We start from the raw sequence: 21080 nt of genomic DNA, 5'->3' as shown, positions 1-21080 counted from the left end.
ATGTTTATTACATACTTGCATTTCAGAGACTGCCAGAAGGATGTGTGATGGTTTAGCTTTCTTTTGGCTACACCTTTACACATCAAATAATAACCCCAATTAGACTACCTACTTGGAATATAACAAAACGTGCACTTTAGCATTTACTAATAGGCCTTTGTAGGCCTTTGTCATGTAAACAAGTTTGTGATGTTGTCTCTCCCTAAACACCCTTTTCTGAGCATTCTTTTTTTTTTTTTTTTTTTTTAAAACCTGAAAGAGTATGTAGGACAGTGTGTGGAAGCTTTCCTCTTAGCTGTCTGATTGCATCTGGCTCAAAAGCACTAGTCAGCTGTGGAGAAACTGTCAGTTCCACTTAGACTCCCAAGCAAACCAACCACAAAGCATTAAAAGCTTGTAACTGCATTTTAGGGACATGGTAGCCAGGTAGGACATCAGTAGGACTTGAAAAATCAAATCAGGCACAGCTGGAATGACAGACCAGGCTGGAGGTGTAGCAGGTGAGAGAGTGCTGTGACTGCCCTAAGAATTCTGTGCACGTATTTTCCAGGGCAGGAACCCACTTCTTCCTATTTAAGAGGAACTTGCCCAAAACTCAGGGTAGAAAGCCTCTTGAACATGTGCTTGAAGTGGCCACATGGCTTGTCCTCACTGTACTTAACAGTGTTAATGTTCTTAATGGTAGCCAAGACAAATCCCAGAACAAGAGGTCGTAACCAGCTGGTTATACAGTTGCCCTGCATTCATCGTAGCCCAGCATTGCATCCATGCAGTCTCTTTGCATTCTAACGCCTGTTTAAGAAGAAACTAAGGAAGGGTTTGGCTGAGAAGTGGAGGGTTTTCTAACATGAACATAAGGAGTTCTGCTGAGAGGTTGCTGTGAATTTTGCTACCTGCTGTTAGAGGAATTGCACAGGCCTAGGCTGTCTGTCAGTCTGTATAATGGGAGCTGACGGGGTACCATGCAGCCTTATTCTGTTCTGACATTTTGAAGTTGTCTGATGAAAGAGACGAAACAGTGAGCAGTTGGGTTTTCTTGCAGTTTATGGACAATAAAGTGTGGGGTTTGTTTTGTGCAGCAGGCAATAGTGTGTGTTACCCTTTTCCTAGAAATCCTGTTGGATATTTCTGTATTTGATCTGTTTAATGGCGTGCAGCTTGAATCTGTTTTCTGATATATGTCTTACTGCTTTAATATTTACTGTATTGCAGAGTATGGAAAACTTTAGCTCATCCAAGCCTATAGACAGAACAGGACATGATGACATGGACATTTTATCTGAAGAAAGGTGATTGTTTTTTTTATATATATACATATACATATATATATTTATGTTTTCCTTTCCCTGTGGTTGTAGTACAGCCTGAGAGATCTCCCACCCAGGCTGTGGGAGTGACATGTATGCCATAGAACAGATTACCCACCGTGTTAACTTCAAGCAGAGCTTCATGGAGGCACTGTGTGTGTTGTGTGGGCTTTGCCCTGCAGCACATGCCACCAAGGCTCTTTTCCCAGCCTGATAGGAATGTCACTGAAGGTGCTGATGGTGCGGGCTTGAAAAGAAATCAGCTGTGGAGCACCTGAACCAGCATGCTCCACATGGGAATGCAGGACCTGTCTTACCTGGCCTCTGGGTTGGGAATCCAGCCCTTTCCCTTGTGCTTCACTCTTCTGCGAGAGCTGTACAGCCTCACTCTGCTCACCTGAGGTGACAATTTCTCTCAACAGTTACATTTGTTGGGATAGTTGTATTGGTTTGAATTAAGGGCACTGGAATGAAATTACATTATTGTTCTCAAATAGCTCCTGAGAGGAAGTAAAAAATGCATTGTTTAGCAGCTTGAAGTGCTGCAGCCCAGAGAGTCCCTTCATTTACTGTGTGAATTAGTGAGTGTGCAGGAGTAGCAAGAATGGAAAAACCTTTGTGTGCAGAAGTCCTGCTTGTTTTTGTTACAAGACAAGTCTGGTTTTGTGTTTGTAATATGTTGTTTTGTTCTTGTTTTTTTCATAGCAAAGAAAGTGAAAACGATGAGGTTTTTTTCAGGCATTCTCAGGTTGGTATTTTTTTGTTGCTGTTTGTGTTTCAGTTTTGTGGTCTCTAAATGAGTGTTTTATCAAGCAGAAACAAGTAGTTATGCATATAGTTTTGTTTTTCACAAGAGAAATGGAGTTAGCATGTACTTTTTCTGTCCCCTACCTCTGCTTTTTATTTACATAGTTTAGGGAGCCTCTCAACCTTTGGGGAATCTTATAGCTTCTGCTTCCTTCCCTTTGATCCCTCCTTGCCAAAAAGGGAAGGATCACTGAAGTCAGCACTGTGGTTTAAGTGATGTGAAGATCCCTTATTAATTATGGCAAACAGGACATCTGACTGCTTATCTGCCAGGGTAGTAAGACTAGCTTGTCTCTCTTGATTCCTCTAAAATCATTTGGTCTTTTATTTATCATTTCCAATGCAGCCTGTTGCTTTTGAACGTGGGTATCTGTAATCCATTTGTCTTAGAAAAGTGGATCACCTCCTCTTCTTTCTAACAGTTGATGGCTGGGATGGATGTCGGGAGGGGAGGTGTGATGTTGATGGCAGCAGCTTTTCCCCCAACTTTCCATTTCTCTTGCGTACACACACTTCTTGCACTGGCTTTATGGTGTTTTCAGAGATGGGGTTGGGTGAGGTTGAACCCCTTTGCAGTCACTGGTTCATTTGGGTTTGCTTAAAAAGTCTCTAGACAGCCAAGCATTTAAAATACTGGGGAGAGTTATCTGAGGCACCTCTCCCTTAACTGTGCATCCATCTTAAATGGGCAAAGTAAAGCAGCTGTAGCCACTGTCTGGTTTCTCTGGCTGTCTGGAGTAGAATTGGTTGGTAGTATTTTTAAATTAGATTCATCCTGTGTTTCTTTTAAAAATAAAAGCCACTATGCATTTATTGCCTTTGAAAGACTTCATTTCTGTAGGAGTTATTTCCACCTAGCGGGAGAGGTAAAAGGTTGCTGACAGCTGAGCTCTAATCAGCTGTGTGGTAGCTGGTGAAGTTTGTGGGACCCTGAAATATGTAGCCCCTGCAAAGGGCTGCTTTTGATCACTGCTCTGACTGGGTTTACATGGATCTCCTACTTTGCTCCCAGAGGGTCAGTAATCCCTTGCACTTGCTTATGAGCTGTTGTATTTTCCAGAGCCTAGATTTTTGCCACACCTTGTTCCTCACGTACCCACTTGAGTGTGGAAAAGCTGCTGTTGCTGCCATTCCAATACTCCTATTAAGCTTTTTTAAAATTGGCCTGGTAGAGATAAATTTAAATATGAAATCATAACATTAAAATAAACTACAGTTTAGGAGAAGTTTTAAAGTATAAAATTTTAACTGCAGGAGAGGATCTTAACCCAGAGATTGTGTATTATATAGGAATTACAAGGTCAAGAAAATGTTACATTCCTGCAGAGTTGTTTTACATTCCTTGCCCCTTTTAAGTCTTTTGCTTAGGGCAGCTTAAAGACATACGTTTCATAACAAACAACTCATTCAGGTTGAGGAAGGGACAAGGTTCTTCTTACTCTTTTCTCTTTCTCACCCTGCCTCCAGTCTAAAGCTATTGGGAAAAGGATTTGGAATTTGTCATAGCTACCAGTTGTGCTCTCTTGAGTCTCCATGAGAATGTAAAAACACCTTGAAACACAAGCCTCAAGTGAATTTTCAGTGGTTTTGTAACATTCATAATCTGCTCTTGGAAGTAAGCTCCAGGATGAAAAACACAGGTTTTGATAAGGGAAAAGTATTTAAGATTCGTACCAACATGGCAACAAGTGTAGAGGGGTGTTGGTGTGACTGAGGTAGAAAGAAGGCAGCAAAATGGCTATGTTCTTGCATCAAACTGTATTCCTAAAATGTGCTTAAGGATGCTTCCTGCTTGTGGCTGTAATGGACGATCACATGTAGGGGAAGCAAGCCTTTTATATAGAGTTGATTGGAATCCATATGTAATTTAACAGAATACAACCTCCTGATCAGAATTTAAAAGTCTTTCTTTTGCCATTTATTTCTTGCTTTTTGAGCTACTCTTTATGCTCAATCTCTACTGGAGCAGGGAGAATGAATGCAGCTGATTTACCCCCAGGCTATTTAGATCTGTAGCTACTGGTGCCTTCAAAGCATGACTGCAGAAGCAGCTTCTAAAAAGCAGAATTCAAGTAGAAATCTTCTGCTTTGAAGGTTTTTTGTGGTCATTTATGTAGTATCTGTAGTGAACTGTGACTGCAACTGTTACCAACATCATCAACTAATTGCCCCTTTCATTTGTAAGAAATTGTGGAGCATCCATACCTAAAGCAAAGTACTTCTCCCTTACTTGGTTCTTTTCCTAGAGATTGGCAGCTGGTGGCTTCAGGAAATCATAAAAGAAAATAAATGATGGGAATACTGAATTATCTACCACTCTATGGATTTGGAGCCTTAATGCAAAGGAAGTTAAACATCTGCTTTCTTGAGTCTCCTGGGTTTGTGCCACCATTGTTCTTCAGAACACCTAATGATTTATTCATTGTATTAGGGCCTACATCAGTGAGCAAGGAAAGGAGAGCAACTGGCTGCAGGCAGGGTACAGGCCTGCTTTTACACACCTTTTAAATATTTCCAATGACTGAAATTACTTCAGGAGGAAGAAGACATTGATATGATCTTTCTAATATATGTCTAATGGAAATGTTTACCTATCTGGGAAGTGCCCTTATATCTGCTTCAGATGTCTTTTAAGAATCTTAATAAGTCAGGAGATTGTACACTCTTCATAGAAAGACATTTATCTCTAATTAGTATCAGTAGTGGTGATGAAATGGTATTCTCACGTTGCTCCCTTTGAAATTGTTAAAATCTAGGTACATTCCTCTCCTTCACACTTCTTTGTTATTAAAAATAGCACCTGTTTTGAAACTCGGTGCTTTATTTCTTTTCTATGCCTTAAAATATCACTTTTAAATACTGTGCTGGCAATTTACAAGCTGTTTATCAATTGATACAGCTGGCCACTGACCAGTCTTTGTTTGTGAGGTACACAGACTATTTAAATCCTGGCAGGAAATTTGTCAATGGACCTTAGAGAAACATTTAAGTCCTCCCAACCTGGAAGCAGCTTAAAAGGTATCGAATGGTGAATTAGCATTTTTCCACGTACAGCTCTCACAATAAACACATTTGTAATCAGATTTAGTGTCAAGCTGCATGAGTTATTAGGGCTTGGCAAACTGTCACCTAGTGTTTCATTTTGTTACAACATTTCAAAAAGGCCATTTATTGAAATGAACAGGAAATACACACCTTACACAAATACAATGCAGAACACGCTTTACAAAGAGTGTAATTCTCGATTCATCAACCAGATTTTTAGAACAGTAGAACAGCCCAGGTTGAAAGGGACCTCAAAAGATCACCTGATCCAACCTTTTGTGGGAAAGGAAGCCTAGACGAGATTATTTAGCACTCTGTTCAATTGCAGGGATTGATGGAACTGAGTCCAGATAAAAAGATTTATTCATATGATTTGTCTACTGGGCAACTTTTTTCCCTCTTCATGAAAGTTACTTGTTTTTCTCTGCTCAAAAAGGAATAGGTGCACTGAACACATCACTAGCTTTCTGCAGATGGAAAAAAGTAAATGTGCCTTAGTGGCATGTACTAAGATTATTGAAACATTTGGCTGTGCTTCTGGATTCACAAGGAAAATAGGTCCAGAAATACTGGTTATTTTCTTTAGGCCCGTTTTCTTCCCATATCAGAATATGCAGATTGTTTACTAGGTTTTCAAACTATCTACAGAGGGAAAATCTGCATGCTGACAGCCCACTAGACTATATTTGAGAGAATTATGCCTAAGCTGTTCTTAACAAATCCAAATAGTTTATGTAGTAACGTAATCCTGTCTATTCATCTAGCTCTGTGTTTGTTGGTGGGTTTATACATATCACACTACATGTTTATGTACGTGCATTACATTTCCTTTTCCCTGCTGCCCTCTGCAAGGCATTACAGCTAATTTATTTTGGAGTGACAGAAGCGCTCTCATCAGGCGCTGTCAGACACGCGCACTGTGTCTCTGGATTGTGGGAATGGCAGGGATTTCTGCATAAATGCACACGACGTGTGGTATGTGCAGGGGGGAACACAGTGCTGAGACAGACAGCGCTTGCTTCTAGGTACTACTGGCTGATGAATCACGTACTTGACAGAATTCTGCCTTTTTTTTTGGTTTTTTTATTCCTGTTACTGGATGCTTGTGTGAATTTTTTGGCGTTTTCCCAGAGTCCACACTGCTTCCAGCTGAGATGCCAAACCCTACTGCTGTTTGGATTTGCGCAACACCGCTTTAATACCCAGAGCTCCTCCATAAATAGTTCTGCTCTCCCCACGCCCAGCTAGAAAACAACCACAGGAAATCGGGGAATGTGCAGCCAGCACAGCTTAGCTGGCACTAATTGATCTGAGCCAGCACAGCCTGCATGAGAGCATTCATGTACGTAGCCTGCACTGCTGGCTGGCTGCGGCTGCTGCCTCAGGAGCTCTGGTGCCTGCTTTTTAGAAGGCACCATATTGCTACAGCCTCACTACAGCAGCAGCAGCGTTTTTGCTGCTGCTCGAAGGAGTTGCGCTCCTGTAGGAAGTGTATGCAGCTGCCCCCCTCCCTCTCCCTTTTTCCCTGCCTCCCTGCTTCTCTCCCTCCCATTTCATCCCAATCCACTACTGGAGGCTTTCTCAGCTGCATGCAGTTGTCAGGGCAGGCAGTCTCAGGAACTTGCAGTAGCTTTCTAAAGAAGGAAAAATTCAAGGAAGGTGGATGGACAGATGTTTTTACTGGTGTGAGTGAGCAATTAGTACACAGGGGTCATCAATCAAGGGATTTGGATTTGGAGCTGGAAACATCAGGGTCTGTTTGGATCTTTTTAGCTAAAGGCATGAGCTTACTGCTGCTGTGACTTGCAGGGGTTCTTTTCCCCCCTCTGCATCCTGAAACAGTTTTTTTTTTCCCTTTCTCTCTCATTTCCTTGGGTGTATGGGAACATAGCTGACTTCGAGTATGAAGATTCAAGAACATCCAAGCGTGCCTGAAAACAAGTTGCAAAGAAATCAAGATGCTGATGATCAGGAAAACAGCTTTGTATCTGAAGTGCCTCGGCTGGATTTAACATCACTGTGTGATGACAGCAACTGGGAAGGTAGGATTGTGTGATGGCTGGTTGTGTGAGTGGAATGAGAGAGAGGGAAACCTGACTGGGCTGGGTGTATCTGTATGTGACCATAGTCTCTTGATAAAAACAATAGAAAAGCAACTTTGTTCTGAATATAGAACTGAAAGTTTGGAGAAACTGGAAGCAAATACTGAATGGTACTAACTCTAATTGCCACTTGGAGGTGGAAAATTAAATGTTTTATTCTTGAAGTTACTTTCATGTTCTGTTCAGTACTGTTAAGTCCCTGAGGGTTTCAAGATACCTTATTTCTCAGTGGCTGATCAATTGTAATTAAGCTAGACTGCCCTACACTTTTAAGCAACTGGGTATTTTACAGTCTAAAAAGAACTTTTCTTCAATCACTTTGGAAATAACGATTCACACCTAAAAAGCACAGCTAGTAAAAAATGCTATCCGTTATTTTGTCTTACAAACAACATTTTTGTGTATGCTGTGAAGGAATTCTGATCTGCAGCTCAAATGGCAGTGTTAAATTGATTTTATGTCTTAATAAATTGCTTTAATACTATTTCTTAGCTCTCCTCTCCAGAGTACATGCTTGGTTGGCTATACATTTGTTTAAGAGTGAGAAACTGGGCAAACTCTGTGGGTTAATTTCATTTGAAATTGAGATGAAAGGAAAGTGTCCAGCAGTTTTGGGATCAAATCCTTTTCTAGTTACAGAGTATGTGTCTGTGTACAAGCCAGAGTTCTTCTGTTATTTTATGCTTTAGAAATGAAAGATGCGTTTTGACAGGGAAGAAGCAGGAAAACACAAGTGTGGTGTTGTAATAAAGCAAAAGAAGGAAAATATGCAACTAATGCATTGCTCTAAAATAACTATTTCTGTGGAACACTGAGAAGGGAAGTTCTCTGCTCCTGCCTCCACGGCGTACGTGACTTAGTGTGTTTTGCCTTTCCCTCTAGGAGGTGGCTGGTTATGACACTTCAGGTGTGAGTAAAGAAAACCCGCAGCCATGGCTGCCTTTGATTCAGCCAGGCAAGCAGTCACTGTGCACAGGAGGGAATTTTTCCATTTGCTTGCTGAGTGGGGATTCCCTGGGTGGAATCACCACACATGCAGCACAGCTGATCAAAGCAGCACGGAAGGCTCCCAGGCAGCCCTGGCTGTTGGATGTTTACTTAGGGGCCAATTAGCAGAGCCCTGCAGGGTCTCAAGCCAGGGTGAGCACGTCTGCATTCTCAGAGGTGATGTGTGGCTTCAGCTGTCCTGTGAACCTTTGAAAATAATGACTTTTTTTTTTCCCTTCCTGCATTACTAATAGGAGTCATGTGAACGTATGAAGGGGAGAACACAGCTCCTTTCTGTCTGCCAGAAGCTTCCCCATTATATGAAAATAGTTGCTTCTTTGGTACAACTCCCTCTTAGTAGGCATGCTCTTATGTTTGGATTCTAGCTTCCTTGCCCTGCAAATATGAGACAGGATTATGGGCACATGTGACTGTGCTTCTCTGATTGCTCCTTCCTCCCTTCTGTTCACGTGTATTTCGCAGGAGGAGGAGGTGGGCAGTTGCAAAAGAATCAGCTGTCTGGGGTGAGAGAGACATCATCTTCTGAAATGCGTGCCTTCCAGAATCACCATTTTGTTGGTGTGGGTGAACAGCAGCAAAATGGTGCCTTCTGTGTCTCAGCAAGGAGAGACTGAGTCTTTCCTAGCTGTGGATATGGAATCAAACTTGCAGCAGCCAGGAAGAGGAATATCTTAACATCAACTCTCAGACTGCTTCTGTAGCTAACAGCAGAGTCTGTTCTAGAGACTGGCTTTGCAGGGCAGGGTTGTACCACCCATCCACACCTCTAGCAACCAGGACATCCTCCCTTTCCCTTCCAGGCAACCTCAGTCCCTCAGTCACTCAAACCTTCACACATCTCTGCAGGATCCATTCCACAGCTATGGTTGCATCCCCAGTGAAAAAGAGGAAGGACTCTGCCTTCAAATGCCCTAACACTAAGATGTTTATTGCTTTGCTCTAGCAAATTTGGTAGGTCCATCTTTTGGGAAATTACCCATTCTTTCAGGACATAGTTGAGCTAATGTTTGGTGTCATGGTCCTCTATATTATGTTGTAGGAAATGGTTCTACATTTCTATCTAGTGACCAGAGCAACTGCTGGGACCTTCACAAGTAATGTGTGGGAACAATTACAGGTTGAGGACTTGCCTTCTGATGTAGCTGTCACTGCCTCTGGTCAAATGTTAGGAAAGAGCCTTCAACAATGGGTACAAAATTACACAAGACAACTTTGTCCATTGACTAGCTTTTATTTGTCACTCAGGCAGGCTCTCCGTCATTTAAAGAGCAGAGCTGCCTTAAAAGCCCTCGTTCAGAGGCACAGAACTAGGATAACTGCTGCCAGGTGAGCTGGCAGGGTCCTGTGCCTTTGATGTAACACTAGAAGTAATTCCTACCAGATTTTCTTTCTCCCATAACTTTCACCTCATAGTCAAATCTGTACACAGAGAGATTTACTGTACTTCTCCAGGGTGCGTTACCTTTACCTAAAGCAGAACACCGAGAGGACAGAGACATTTTCTCCCTGCAGTGCACAGCCTCACACTTTGCCATGTGCCTGCCTTCTGCATCCCACTCACCTGCTAAGTATAGAGGCTTGTGTAGGAATCATCAGGCTGTTAACACAGCACTCGGGGCATGAGCACTGCCCCAGCAAAATTCAAGTGCTGAACTCCTTGCCTCAGTGCATTTGCTGTAGTCCAGGAGTATCTTCCTGGTGTGCATTTGGCAGGTCTGGATCAGGGAGTTTTACTGCCCTGGATGTGACTGAGCTGTCCCTGTGAACTGGGATGTCACATCTGACTGCTGGGTTTGCCTGCTAAGCTGGTCAGTAATTGCCAGCTGAGGTGGCTTTGGGAGCAGGCATGTTCAGAGCTGCTTCCACAACTAAAGTTTCTAATTGTTGTGGATTACATTTGAGTCGGGCGCAATGACTGAGGAGAACAGAGTGTTCTCTCACAGGCCAGTACTGTTGTGCAGATTTCTCACCAAATGTTTCTAATTCAAGCCCAGAACTTGCTATTCTGTCCTCAAGGAAAATCTGGAAGTACGTTGCTCTCCATAGCAGCGGCTGGCCCTGTCAGCAGATTGAGCTGAGCAGGCAGCTCAGTAAATCAATGTGATGTGTGATGGCTGCTGATGTCACCCGATCACTGACACTTTAAAAAAGTTCTGTAGCTGAGATTTCAAGCAGAGTTTGCAGCAACAAGCACTTATGAAACAATCCTTCCTTCAAGCTTAAAAAAATAAAAGCAGAAGTTAAAAATACAATTTGAGTTCAAGTATTTCAGCACTTGAGACCTTAAGGGTGAAGCTAATCTACAAATAGTTTTGACACTGACTTAATTGATACTTTCCCATGGAAAAAACCCAAAGTAGTGCAGAAAAATCCATACAGTATAGCATAAGGGAAGCTGAATTTAGTTGGTTTTTTTACAACACTGTGGACTTAGATTGATCAGTGTATTTGTGCGTAACTTTCTTTAGCATAAAAGATCAAAAGGTGATGAGGCACATTCTATTTTTATGATTAAGTATTGAAAAAAATGACATTGTTTACTGAATAGCATAAAAATATTAAAATTATCTTTTTTATTGTTATGACATGCTGTAAACAAAATACAAAGTTTTCTTGCTAGCTGAGAGATGTCTCACTGAGTGAAAAGGTGTGGTAGAGCTGTATTTGGGCTATTCTTTTGATCTGTGTGGGAAGAATGCCTGCTGATGTATTCAAACAAGGATATTTTCATAGTTATTTGTAAGAGGAAGAAAATAGGTTGTTACTGAGCTAGTGAATGCTTTAGATGGGGTTTTAAATTACTTTATTCATTTCATTATGAGTGGCCTTTCTGGAGTCTTTCAAGTGGCATTTGATACTAGCACCTCAGGTGTTGTAATGAGTTAAGGCTTTTTAATCCCTCTGGACGTACTTCAATTTACAGTAGCTGAGATTTGGCCTCGTTTGTTTGACAGATGGATGTGTGTAAAAGCAGTGTTAGCAGCATGTATGAGCTGTGTGGCTGCAGAGAGGGAAACAGGAGATGCCTGTGGCGTTTTGCTGGCTGCTCCTCAAGTGGTATTTGTGTGTAGACACCCCTCTGCTGGCCCTGCAGCACCCAATAACCCTGTGGCAAATATACAATGGAGTGATAAAAAAGTCAGGTTTTTTGTTAGCAAGATGGCTTGGAGCTCACTAATAATACACCAGTTTGATACAATAAATCTTTCTTCTCGTGTGAAGCACTTAATGGTTCAGGTTTATTAAAATCTCCAGGCCTGTATGCAGCAGGTTGGCAGAGAGGTTGTACTGCCATAGGCGATGCTCTGTGTGCCTGCGGAGCTCTGCAGAGCCACACCTGGCAGATGGCTGACAGCTTTGTTGAAAGATGAGCTGCTTGTGGGATTTTGAGAGGGAGCACAGCACTTCTGAAGGACTGCAGGCTCACTACCAGTGCACAGTTCACTGCTTCTGCGCCAGCTTAGAAAAAACGTGCCTGAAAGAAATGCCTGGAGAGTCAGACCAAGGCATTAAAATTTTTTTCACGCTTTCTCTGCACTGATACAGCCATGGTGGCTAAATATTCCCGTCTTTTTCTTTTTTTCTTTTTTTTTCCCCCATGAAAAGTTGTCCTTCTGGAAAATGTAGTACCTGGAAAGAATGTAGAGATGAGTAGAAAACTGAGAGTTTTGCCTGACAGATCTGTTCAGGACAGAAGAGGAGTAAGCATAATCTCTCTGTCAAGTCAGTGGCAAAGAGAAGGCGAACTGTTTACAATCTCTATTGAGATTTTTTCTTCAGTTAGCAGAAAGGGGAAAGGCTGGCAGCATTAATCGTAATAGTGGATGCTTTAAAACTGGACTTCATAGCACACATAGTTCAAAACCATTCAGTCCAGGAATTAAGAAGCCTTCAGAAAAAGCTCAATGCTTTGATAGCTATCTTGGCTAAATGAATAACAAAAGATATTATGCATCCTGTTAAAGAGGAATTACTTGATTATGCACTGTCAGAAAAAGCAGCAGCTTACCCTTAGTGGGTTCCTGTGTGTTTGTGTGATGCAGCAATTCCAGTGGTTCCAGCTAAAAGGCCTGGCAGCTGGCCAGCAAGGGAGAGAATGCAGTTGGACTGCAACTCTGGTCTATTTAGTGATCTGATATAGATAAATCTGTAATTGTACATATCTAAATGTGTTCCTTGATGAATTGCTGTGTTGCTCTTGGGGGTCTAGCCATTTTATGTCTAGTTGAGGTTTTGTCTTCTAAGTGGATATGGTCAGCAAGGGAAACAATATTACTGATAGACTCAGGCCTTCCAGGAGCAAGGGTTAAAGAAAGCTGATTTTCTATAGCAGCCATTTCTTCTGTAAAGTTTCAAGTTTGATTTTTCTTTTTAGACTTTTTTTTCTTCTCCTTTTTAACACTGTCTTCATTGGAATAGGAGTTTCTGTTTTGGGGGAGTATTTTGAAATCAACAAAATAGAAAGGAGACACATCTCAGTCTCAGGTTACATAAAACTGCTTTGCTGTCTTTTGGGGTTTGATCAGAGGCTCTTTGATCCATTGCAATTCCCTGAATGTTGCATGCTATCTGGTTTTAAATCCACCTTGGACAAAGTCACATGCATCATGCATGATTAATAATGGCTTTGTTAGCTAGTGTGGTAGGAGCTTAATTTAGTTACTGCTAAAAATGCCTGATTTTTTCTAAGTTTATTCCATCTATGTAAATCCCATGAAGGTGTTATTTAACAATTTCCAAGAGGAAATTTGGTTTGCTGGTGAGAGGTATTCAAACAATTAGAAGTGAGAGATGTCTAGAAAAATTTCATGCATCATTTAACCTCATTCTTGCTGGTCAAATATTTTTTTTTCCTTTTGTATTACCCTTTATTTTGCTACAAAAGATCTTGTGCAACCCTTCCTAAGATCATAAGAGATTCAGAGAAGTGGATGCAAAATATTTCAGTATTAGAAAATGCCAAGGCTGAACAGAGCTTAGAAAAACTCATTTTTTTGGAAATTACCTGAAGGAAGTTCAGGCTACATAAGCTTTCCAAACCATGGCAAAACAACCTACATACACTTGGGGCTTGCACACACCATGGAGGTAGCCCCTGTGAGCCAGGCTTGTGTGTGCTTCTCTTACCAAAACACCTTCGAGGGGCTCTTAAGCAAAAAGCTTGTCCAAACACCTCCTGTCACCCCTTTCAGGGCAGCACATCAGTGTGCATGCAGCACCAGCCTCTAAGCAGAGGCCTGCTGTTTGTATCCATGTGCTAAGGAAGAAGACAAAAGGAGGAGAGCGTCATTTGAAGATGTGCACGAGCAAAACAGCACTGAGCCCATCATTGCTGCGTCGGCGATGATCTCACACTGCCCAAATTGTTCAGAGGGAGAATGTTAAACAGCACAGAGGTTCCGCAGGAGAATCCTCATGCAATCCACTCTGAGTTGTGTAAATGTTAACCTTTTCAGCAAAAGGAAACACTGCTTTTTATACATAAACTGATAACTTCAAAAGACCCCTCTCTTTGTGAATGAAGAATAGACACATTAGGCACAGGAAACAATTAGTCCGTAGGTCTGCGACTGGTCTGGGAGCTTTCTATAAGGTTTTTGTTTTGTTACTTGACTCTAGAACTATTTGTTAGATTTAGAAGTTCAAAGCCTGGCTCTTAGCACCACAGGATTAGACAGTTTAAGTAGGAGCATGCAAATCAGCTTAGTAAACTATCTGAACACAAAATGTTAGACTCCTTATGGCATCTGGAGGGAGCGATCACAAGATTGAGGCGATTGCTTTCTGTGGGCTCTATTATGCTAATCAGCAGTGCTAAATTGGGTTTGCCTTTCTCTCCCACTCCATCACCTCCCTGTACAACATAGCTTTTATTTCTGGCTGGTTAATTGTCCAGGGGGCTGAAGATTTCCTCACTTTTCTGCTGTGCTGTAAGCAGCGGGATTGCATGTGAAAGGGAAAAGGGGAAATTCAGACCATATTAATATAATTGTTAATATGTGGGCTAAGCAGCCTGTGGAACAGGTGGTAATGTGAGGCACCTTTTGCTTGCACGTTAGAAGAACCTGTGCTTACTCCTAGGGTTTGAATTTCCAATAGCAGGCAACAGGGTTGGACTGGAGTGCTGGGCCCTATAGGAGAACTATTAATACGCTGTTCATTTACAACATTTGTACATCCTGAAACTTTAAAAAATTCCTCTGAAATCCAATTGCCTTTTCTGTATACCATGTGCCAGTAATGCTGTCTGTTTAGCATATCTTTTTCCTCAAAGGTGCTAGCTGGAGATTGTCTCATTTGGTGTCAGTCCATGGTAATTCCTGGTCAGCTTCTGGGTAGTTTACTGTTGCAGCTAGGAGATGACTTACATTTGTGTGAGTTACCTGCTGTGGCCAGACTTTGTAATGCTTTGCACACAGGGCAGATGGGAGTAGTGACCAGAGAATGCCTGGTGAAGAGTCACAGTACAGGACGAGCAGGTCAAGGTTCATTAGAAAATTACCTGGAGTCTGTCTTATGTATAAAACAAACCTGATAAAACCAGCCTTTGTCTTACTGTTCCCAGAGCCCATCCCTGCTCTCTCCTCATGGCAGCGAGACGGCTTAGACTCAGATGAGGCTCGCCTTTCCCCGCAGGCCGGGCGCTTGATTCGCCAGCTTCTGGATGAGGACAGCGATCCCATGCTGTCCCCTCGCTTCTATGCCTATGGACAGAGCCAGCAGTACCTGGATGACACAGAAGTGCCTCCTTCTCCTCCCAATTCTCATTCCTTCATGAGGTGGGTTGGGATGTGCCAGTGCTGACTTTCACGTGCGGCTGCAAAGGGTTTGCACAGTTGCATCAAGCAGCATCTCTTTGGATTGGCTGTGCTGTGTTGGGTTTCTGTCCCTACTCACAGGGAGCTGATGTTTTAAAAAAAGTTACTTATAGTTTATGATTTCTGGGTTTGTGCATTAGTATCTAGAGACTTGCTGATGAAAGAGGCTGTTAGAGCATCTTTTGCTGTCATTGCAGAGTAGCTACTAGCATTCTCAATTTTGTGGGCCCTGCCTTTATTCGTACAAAGTTGAAGTGGCCTTCTGTGCATCAAGATGTACTGTGGCTGTTTGGATAAGCTCTTCCTGCAATCTCTGCTCTTGGCAGGAGACGGAGTTCATCTTTAGGATCTTATGAAGATGACAGAGAAGACCTTACCCCTGCACAACTCACTCGGAGGATTCAGGGACTGAAGAAAAAGATCAGGAAATTTGAGGACAAATTCGAAGAGGAGAGGAAATACAGAGTGAGTCTCTAGGAGTTAAGCATTTATGTGGAGATGTATGCGTTAGCAGCAAAGGGAAGGGACACCAGAGAGGCAGGTCAAGCATACAGAGGGACACCAGGGAAATATGCCAAATATACAGAGGTTTGAAAGCTTTTATAATGGGGAAGGGGGAAAAAAAAGGCAGAAGACCTGCTGCCCCCCAAGAAATATGCATGCACACTGAGCAAATCACCTTTCCAGGTATTATGCAATATCCATGCAGCACAAGCTAATGAACTCATAGGATTTTGACCACTGCTTGAGACAGTGTGTAGGAATAGCTGTGTTCAACTTCTGTTTGTTTGTTTGTTCATTTATTTAACTTCAGCATATGGGAAGCACAGTTGCTGATCTCATTTGCATGATGGTAATCCCAGGAACCTGTGCATTGCAGGGGAGAGAGCAGCTGCCTTCACTCCTGAGCAAGGAACCACAGTCAAGTGCTGCTGAGCAGCAGCAGTGTACTGGACTCTTAATTGTTCTGACATGCCCTTCTGATGCACAGAAAACTTTGTCAGGAACTGTAAAGCTTTGCATGTATGCATCTTTGGCTGTCTAAATGTCAAAGAATTGTACTGGGAAGATTTTGCCTGCAGTATGAAAGGCTGAAAAAAATGCTCAGAGCTTGCTGTAGCTTAGAATTTGGGTTATTTGATGTCTTTGGATGTAAGGCAGCCTTTGGTGTGGATACATGTATCATAACACTTTTCCAAATGTTCATGCTATGTTTCCTCTGTTTTAGAGGTATCCTCTTGTTAGGAAACAATAGACACAAGGATTCCAGTGTGCATCCAGCCCTCTGAGTCACTCCTACAACTTAATCATTGGCATGAGATATTTTGTGTTTTCTAAAAAGAAAATGCATTTCATTATGCCCTTAAGACAGAGTGTTGTGACAGGCAGGAGCAATTAAAGCTCCTGGGCTGGTCAGAGGTGTGCAGCTGCCAGTCAGAAGCCGGGGCCTGTGCCCTGTGCTGGGTCCAAATTCCATTGTACCTCTTTGTGCCACACACTTGTTTCATTGAATCACTCCTGGTGTTTTAACACAGATTCAGCATGGCTTTTCTTTCCTCCCAGCCTTCCCACAGTGACAAAGCAGCCAACCCTGAAGTGCTCAAATGGACAAATGATTTGGCCAAATTCCGAAAGCAATTGAAAGGTGAGCAGCTGCCACTGGTGCACCTTTGGGGGTTAGCTTGACTGCCTCATTTAGATTTGATGTGAGGCAGTGGTCCTGACACTGTCACATTTTAAAAATGAAAAATTGCTCATCTTTCCCTGTTCAGAGTCAAAACTGAAGATATCAGAGGAAGACCTTGGCCCTGTTGTGCGTCAGCGCAGCAACACGCTCCCCAAGAGCTTCGGCTCTCAGCTGGAGAAGGAGGAGGACAAGAAGCAAGACCTGACAGATAAATCTGCCAAGCCTGCCGTGGAAGTGACCCTTGACTCCATCCAGAAGAAGCTTCAAGAGAAACGAGCAGAGACGAATCGACCTGAAGACATTAAGGTACAATGCAGACAGGTCAGATTTAGGCCTTTAAGTGCAAGTAGGCTACTTGTGGCTGCACAGTCACTTGTGAAAGCATTGTGGTCTTCTACATTTTGTTTAAAAGTCTACAGCCTTTAGTCTGGGCTCACTTGCTTTAGTTCCTTTCCCTCTGCCTCTAGTATCTTAATTTTTTCCCCAGAGCTCAGTTTCTGTTGTACGTCATCTTGTGTTCTTTGTCTGACCCTTGTATATTCCTAGTAATGTTTCTGAATTATTGCAATTTTCCTGTCCAGTGTTTGGCTATTTCTGTTGTTACAGCCAAAGGTTTTTGTCAAATTCTGAGTCTTCCAGTGCTTCTGGAGATTGTGTCATCTGTTTTCTTCTTGTTCACTCCAAAACTGAATGTTATTCTCTCAGGGTGTGTTACTGCTAACCTTCAGAGTTTCACGTTGAGCTCTGTTAGCTGCTGTAATCTCTCAGGGTTATCAGCAGGGAGGTGTTCGTGTCTGATGTTGTGACCTCCTGAGGTTTGGGCAGCCTTGCAAATGAGGTCCTTGAGTCTGCCGACATGTAAATTGTGCAGTCCTGTATAAGAGTGAGGCAGACAGCATTATCTTTGTTTGCTAGATCTGCAGAAGGAAAACATACACGTTATGTTTTGACTATTTTCTGACTGTAGCAAGAATCCGCAGCCTGGTCACTTACAGAGGGACTTTGATAGTATTTGATACTGTGATAGGGAGAAAAGGCTGGGTGTCAGGCAAATTCAGTGGGGGAATTTTGGCCAGCTTAGTTAGAGAAGTCTTCTCTAACAGTCTTCCCTTTTTTTTGGCTTTGTCCCCTTTTGTCTGCTACAGCTTTTCACTCCATAGCAGAATTGGCAGAAAGAGACAATCTGACTGCACTTCAGTTCTTGGTAAAGTGTGTTTGTGACAGTCAAAGCAAAGGTGTCAAGCTTTACAATAGGTACTGGAGTTTGTCTTGGATTTGGAGAAAAATAAAGCACGTGTTCTTTTGTAGAAATTGCATTTCAGATCTTAACTGAAAAAGATCTACCATCATTAAAAGTTGCATAGTGTTGTTTTTGCCAAAACACACTTACAATCTGTAAATCCACTTTAGGTACAGTAATTTCACACTATAAGGCGCACCCTTTTGACTAAATTTTTCCCCCGAACCCAGAAGTGCGCCTTATAGTCCGGTGCGCCTTATGGTCGTGAAATTACTGTACATAAAATATTTTCATATGCAAAGTTTGTGTGTTTAATCTGTCTGCATTGAGAATAGGGTTCTATAGGGTTCTACTCACATTAGCAGTCTCTTTGGCAATGTAGCTGGGAAAAGACAACTGGAAGGTAGAGATGAATCTTTAAAACATAATGGTGGCATGACATGACTTTGGTTATGGCACAGATCAGTATTTTTTGAGCCCAGGAATGTGACTTTTTTTTCGTCTTCCCTTTGCCTCTCTCTGTGCCACTTTTCATAGGACATGACACGAGATCAAATAGCAGCTGAAAAAGTGGCTCTTCAAAAAGCTTTACTGTATTATGAAGGCATTCATGGCAGACCGGTATGTACTGCAGCTTTCTTTTTTGTTGTTGTTGTTTTTTGTTTGTTTCTGTTTTTGTTTTTGTGGGGGTTTTGGGGGGTTTTTTGTTTGGTTTTGGGTTTTTTTTAAATTTGTTTTGGGGTTTGTTTTTTTTGGGTTTTTTTTGTTTGTTTTTTTGTTTTGGGGGTTTTTTGGAAGTTTTTTTATTATTTGTTGTAGGATTTTTTGGGGTTTTTTTTTAATTTTTGGGGGGTTTTTGGTGGTTTTTTGTTTTTGTTGTGGGGTTTGGGGTTTTTTTGTTTTGGCTTTGATTTGTTTTGGGGTTTTTTTGTTTTTGGGGTTTTTGGTTTTGGGGGTTTTTGGGGGTTTTTTGGTTTTGATTTGTTTTGGGTTTTTTGCTTTTTTGTTGTTTTGGTTTTTGGTTATGATTTGTTTGGGGTTTTTTTGGGTTTTTTTGTTTTGGTTGGTTAGGGTTTTTTTGCTTTTTGTTTTTTGGGGTTTTTTGTTGCTTTTGTTGTTGTTGTGGGGTTTTTTTCCCAAACTACATCTTTCTATAGCTTTGTCTGTGGTAAATGATGCCCCTAATGCCCCTTTGATGTCAGGTCACTGGAACTTCTTTCTCTCCAAACCACACGTGCACCCTCTAATCCACCTCTCTGATCCTTCACTTCCTCAGCTGCAGAGGAGTCTGTTCCAGGCAGGGTGATGTCCTCACACAGCACTGGGCTGGACAGACACCTGCAGGACAGATCCTGCAGGCTGAGTGGGCATTATTTTTGGCACTGTGCTCATGAGGTTTCACAGACATCCAATTTGTAGCCCAGTGGACAGTCTGCATAGGAATAGTTGTGCATGGTCCCCTATCCAGCCGGGAAGTTTGCAGTTTTCTGGTACCAGTGGTAGAAAGTTTCTTGTACATTTGGTCTTAACAAGGCAAACTTATTTCTGAAGAGAGAGAATTAAGTTTTGTCTCCTGTTGATCCCTGCTGTGGCAGAAACACAGTGGCTTCTAGGCCATAGAGTTGGCCTTGAGGAGTCCCTCCTTCTCTTTCACTGATGACATTATAATCTTTGTGATCAGCTCTATAGGTAAAGTAACTTAATTTCAGAGTGCTGCTAATCCCATGAGCAGTGGCTTGGGAGCAGCAAATTACTGCTTATAAGGAGTACTTGATTGGTGCAGCTCACAAATCTGTCATTCTGCTGCTGCATGAGATTCCTGATCTTTTCCTTCTGAATTACATCTTTCTTCATCCATTGTTTTTAAAAGTATCACTAATTTATTTAAATGCCTTCATGGAGTGCTAATACTGTACAGTCAAGTGCATTAGCAACCAAAAATGGTATAGTTACATGAGAAGACAGGCAGATTTATTCTTGTGTAAAATAGAAAAAGGGCAGCACAGGGGAATCCACTTAACCTTCGCTGTGCTCTCTATGAGACCAAGTCTTTTTTTGCTGCTATTAAAATTGTATAAATCAACAGTTGGCATCTTACTGAAGTGAACTCACTTCAATCTGTACAAAAAGATAACAAGCCCAGAGCCTATCTTGTCAGCATACTTTTATTTCCACCTACCTTTTCCAATGCTCCATTTATACAACTCTTTTTTAATTTATTTTGTTTTTAAGTAAGCTGTCTATACCTAGCAACACTGAACTGCATAGCAGGGAAGACTGATCAGCTTTTGCTGTTCCCAGCTCCTGGCAGTGCAGCAGTGGAAAAGTACTGAGAGCTTGAGGAGAATGCAGATAGTTCAGCCAAGGGGTTTTTTTTTCTCCTTAAAGATATTTAACTAAACAAGAAAAACAATGGAGCTCAGATTTATTGTGCAGCTGGGTCTTTCTGCACCAGTGATAGATGAAGCTGCAAAGGTGGAACCGAACTGTTTTAGTTAAGCCAAAATCTGTCTCTGCAGAAATTCTTGAGCTGCTCTAACAATGCAAGCAATGGTCTGTTCTCAGCTGCTGCTCTTCTGCCATGTGGAGTGTGCCCCAGAGTTGTGTCAAAGGCTCCATTATTCAAAAAGTCTCTTTGTATTTTGATGTTCTCCCAAAATATACTCAGGTTTTACCGGTCTTCCTTATGTTTACCTTATGAGACAGTGTGCCCATATACTAAACATTTACTTTCAGAATTTGCTTTCTGTAAAGTTTGCTGGTGTAAATTAGCTCCAGGGCAGGCTCAGACCCCATACACTTAACTTCCAGTGCCTATATTAATTCTCTGTGCTGCTCCTCCTCACTGATATTTAGACATTGAAGGATGTTGTTTGACTTTTCCGTTCTTCAGCATACCTAAGGACTTTGTACCCATTCCAAGGCTTATATTTATTTTTCTGTACAGAACAGTGCTGTTAATCAGCTTTGAAATGTTGTTAATTGAAGGTTTGATTCTCAGCCTCAACATAAGCCTCATCATAGTCTTGGGTTTTTTTAAGTAACAGACTGTCTGAGCCAACAGTA

General features: G+C 41.9%; 1 protein-coding gene across 6 annotated transcripts in view; it reads left to right on the top strand.

Annotated features, from left to right (window-relative positions):
- FAM13A (family with sequence similarity 13 member A) overlaps nucleotides 1–21080 on the top strand; it is a 119370-nt gene that overhangs the window by 87083 nt on the left and 11207 nt on the right. For all 6 annotated transcript variants that reach the window (XM_033060312.1, XM_033060314.1, XM_033060313.1 and 3 more), the window contains 8 exons: nucleotides 1213–1289; nucleotides 2013–2055; nucleotides 7051–7201; nucleotides 14835–15048; nucleotides 15414–15552; nucleotides 16651–16732; nucleotides 16860–17080; nucleotides 18552–18635. In XM_033060312.1, the coding sequence (XP_032916203.1) occupies nucleotides 1213–1289; nucleotides 2013–2055; nucleotides 7051–7201; nucleotides 14835–15048; nucleotides 15414–15552; nucleotides 16651–16732; nucleotides 16860–17080; nucleotides 18552–18635 (1011 nt within the window). The remainder of the gene's footprint in view (nucleotides 1–1212; nucleotides 1290–2012; nucleotides 2056–7050; nucleotides 7202–14834; nucleotides 15049–15413; nucleotides 15553–16650; nucleotides 16733–16859; nucleotides 17081–18551; nucleotides 18636–21080) is intronic.

This window comes from Catharus ustulatus, chromosome 5, assembly GCF_009819885.2.
Source record: "Catharus ustulatus isolate bCatUst1 chromosome 5, bCatUst1.pri.v2, whole genome shotgun sequence".
NCBI lineage: Eukaryota > Metazoa > Chordata > Aves > Passeriformes > Turdidae > Catharus > Catharus ustulatus.
The sequence above is the reverse complement of the archived record's forward strand: the minus strand, read 5'-3'. Positions and strand labels throughout refer to the sequence as shown.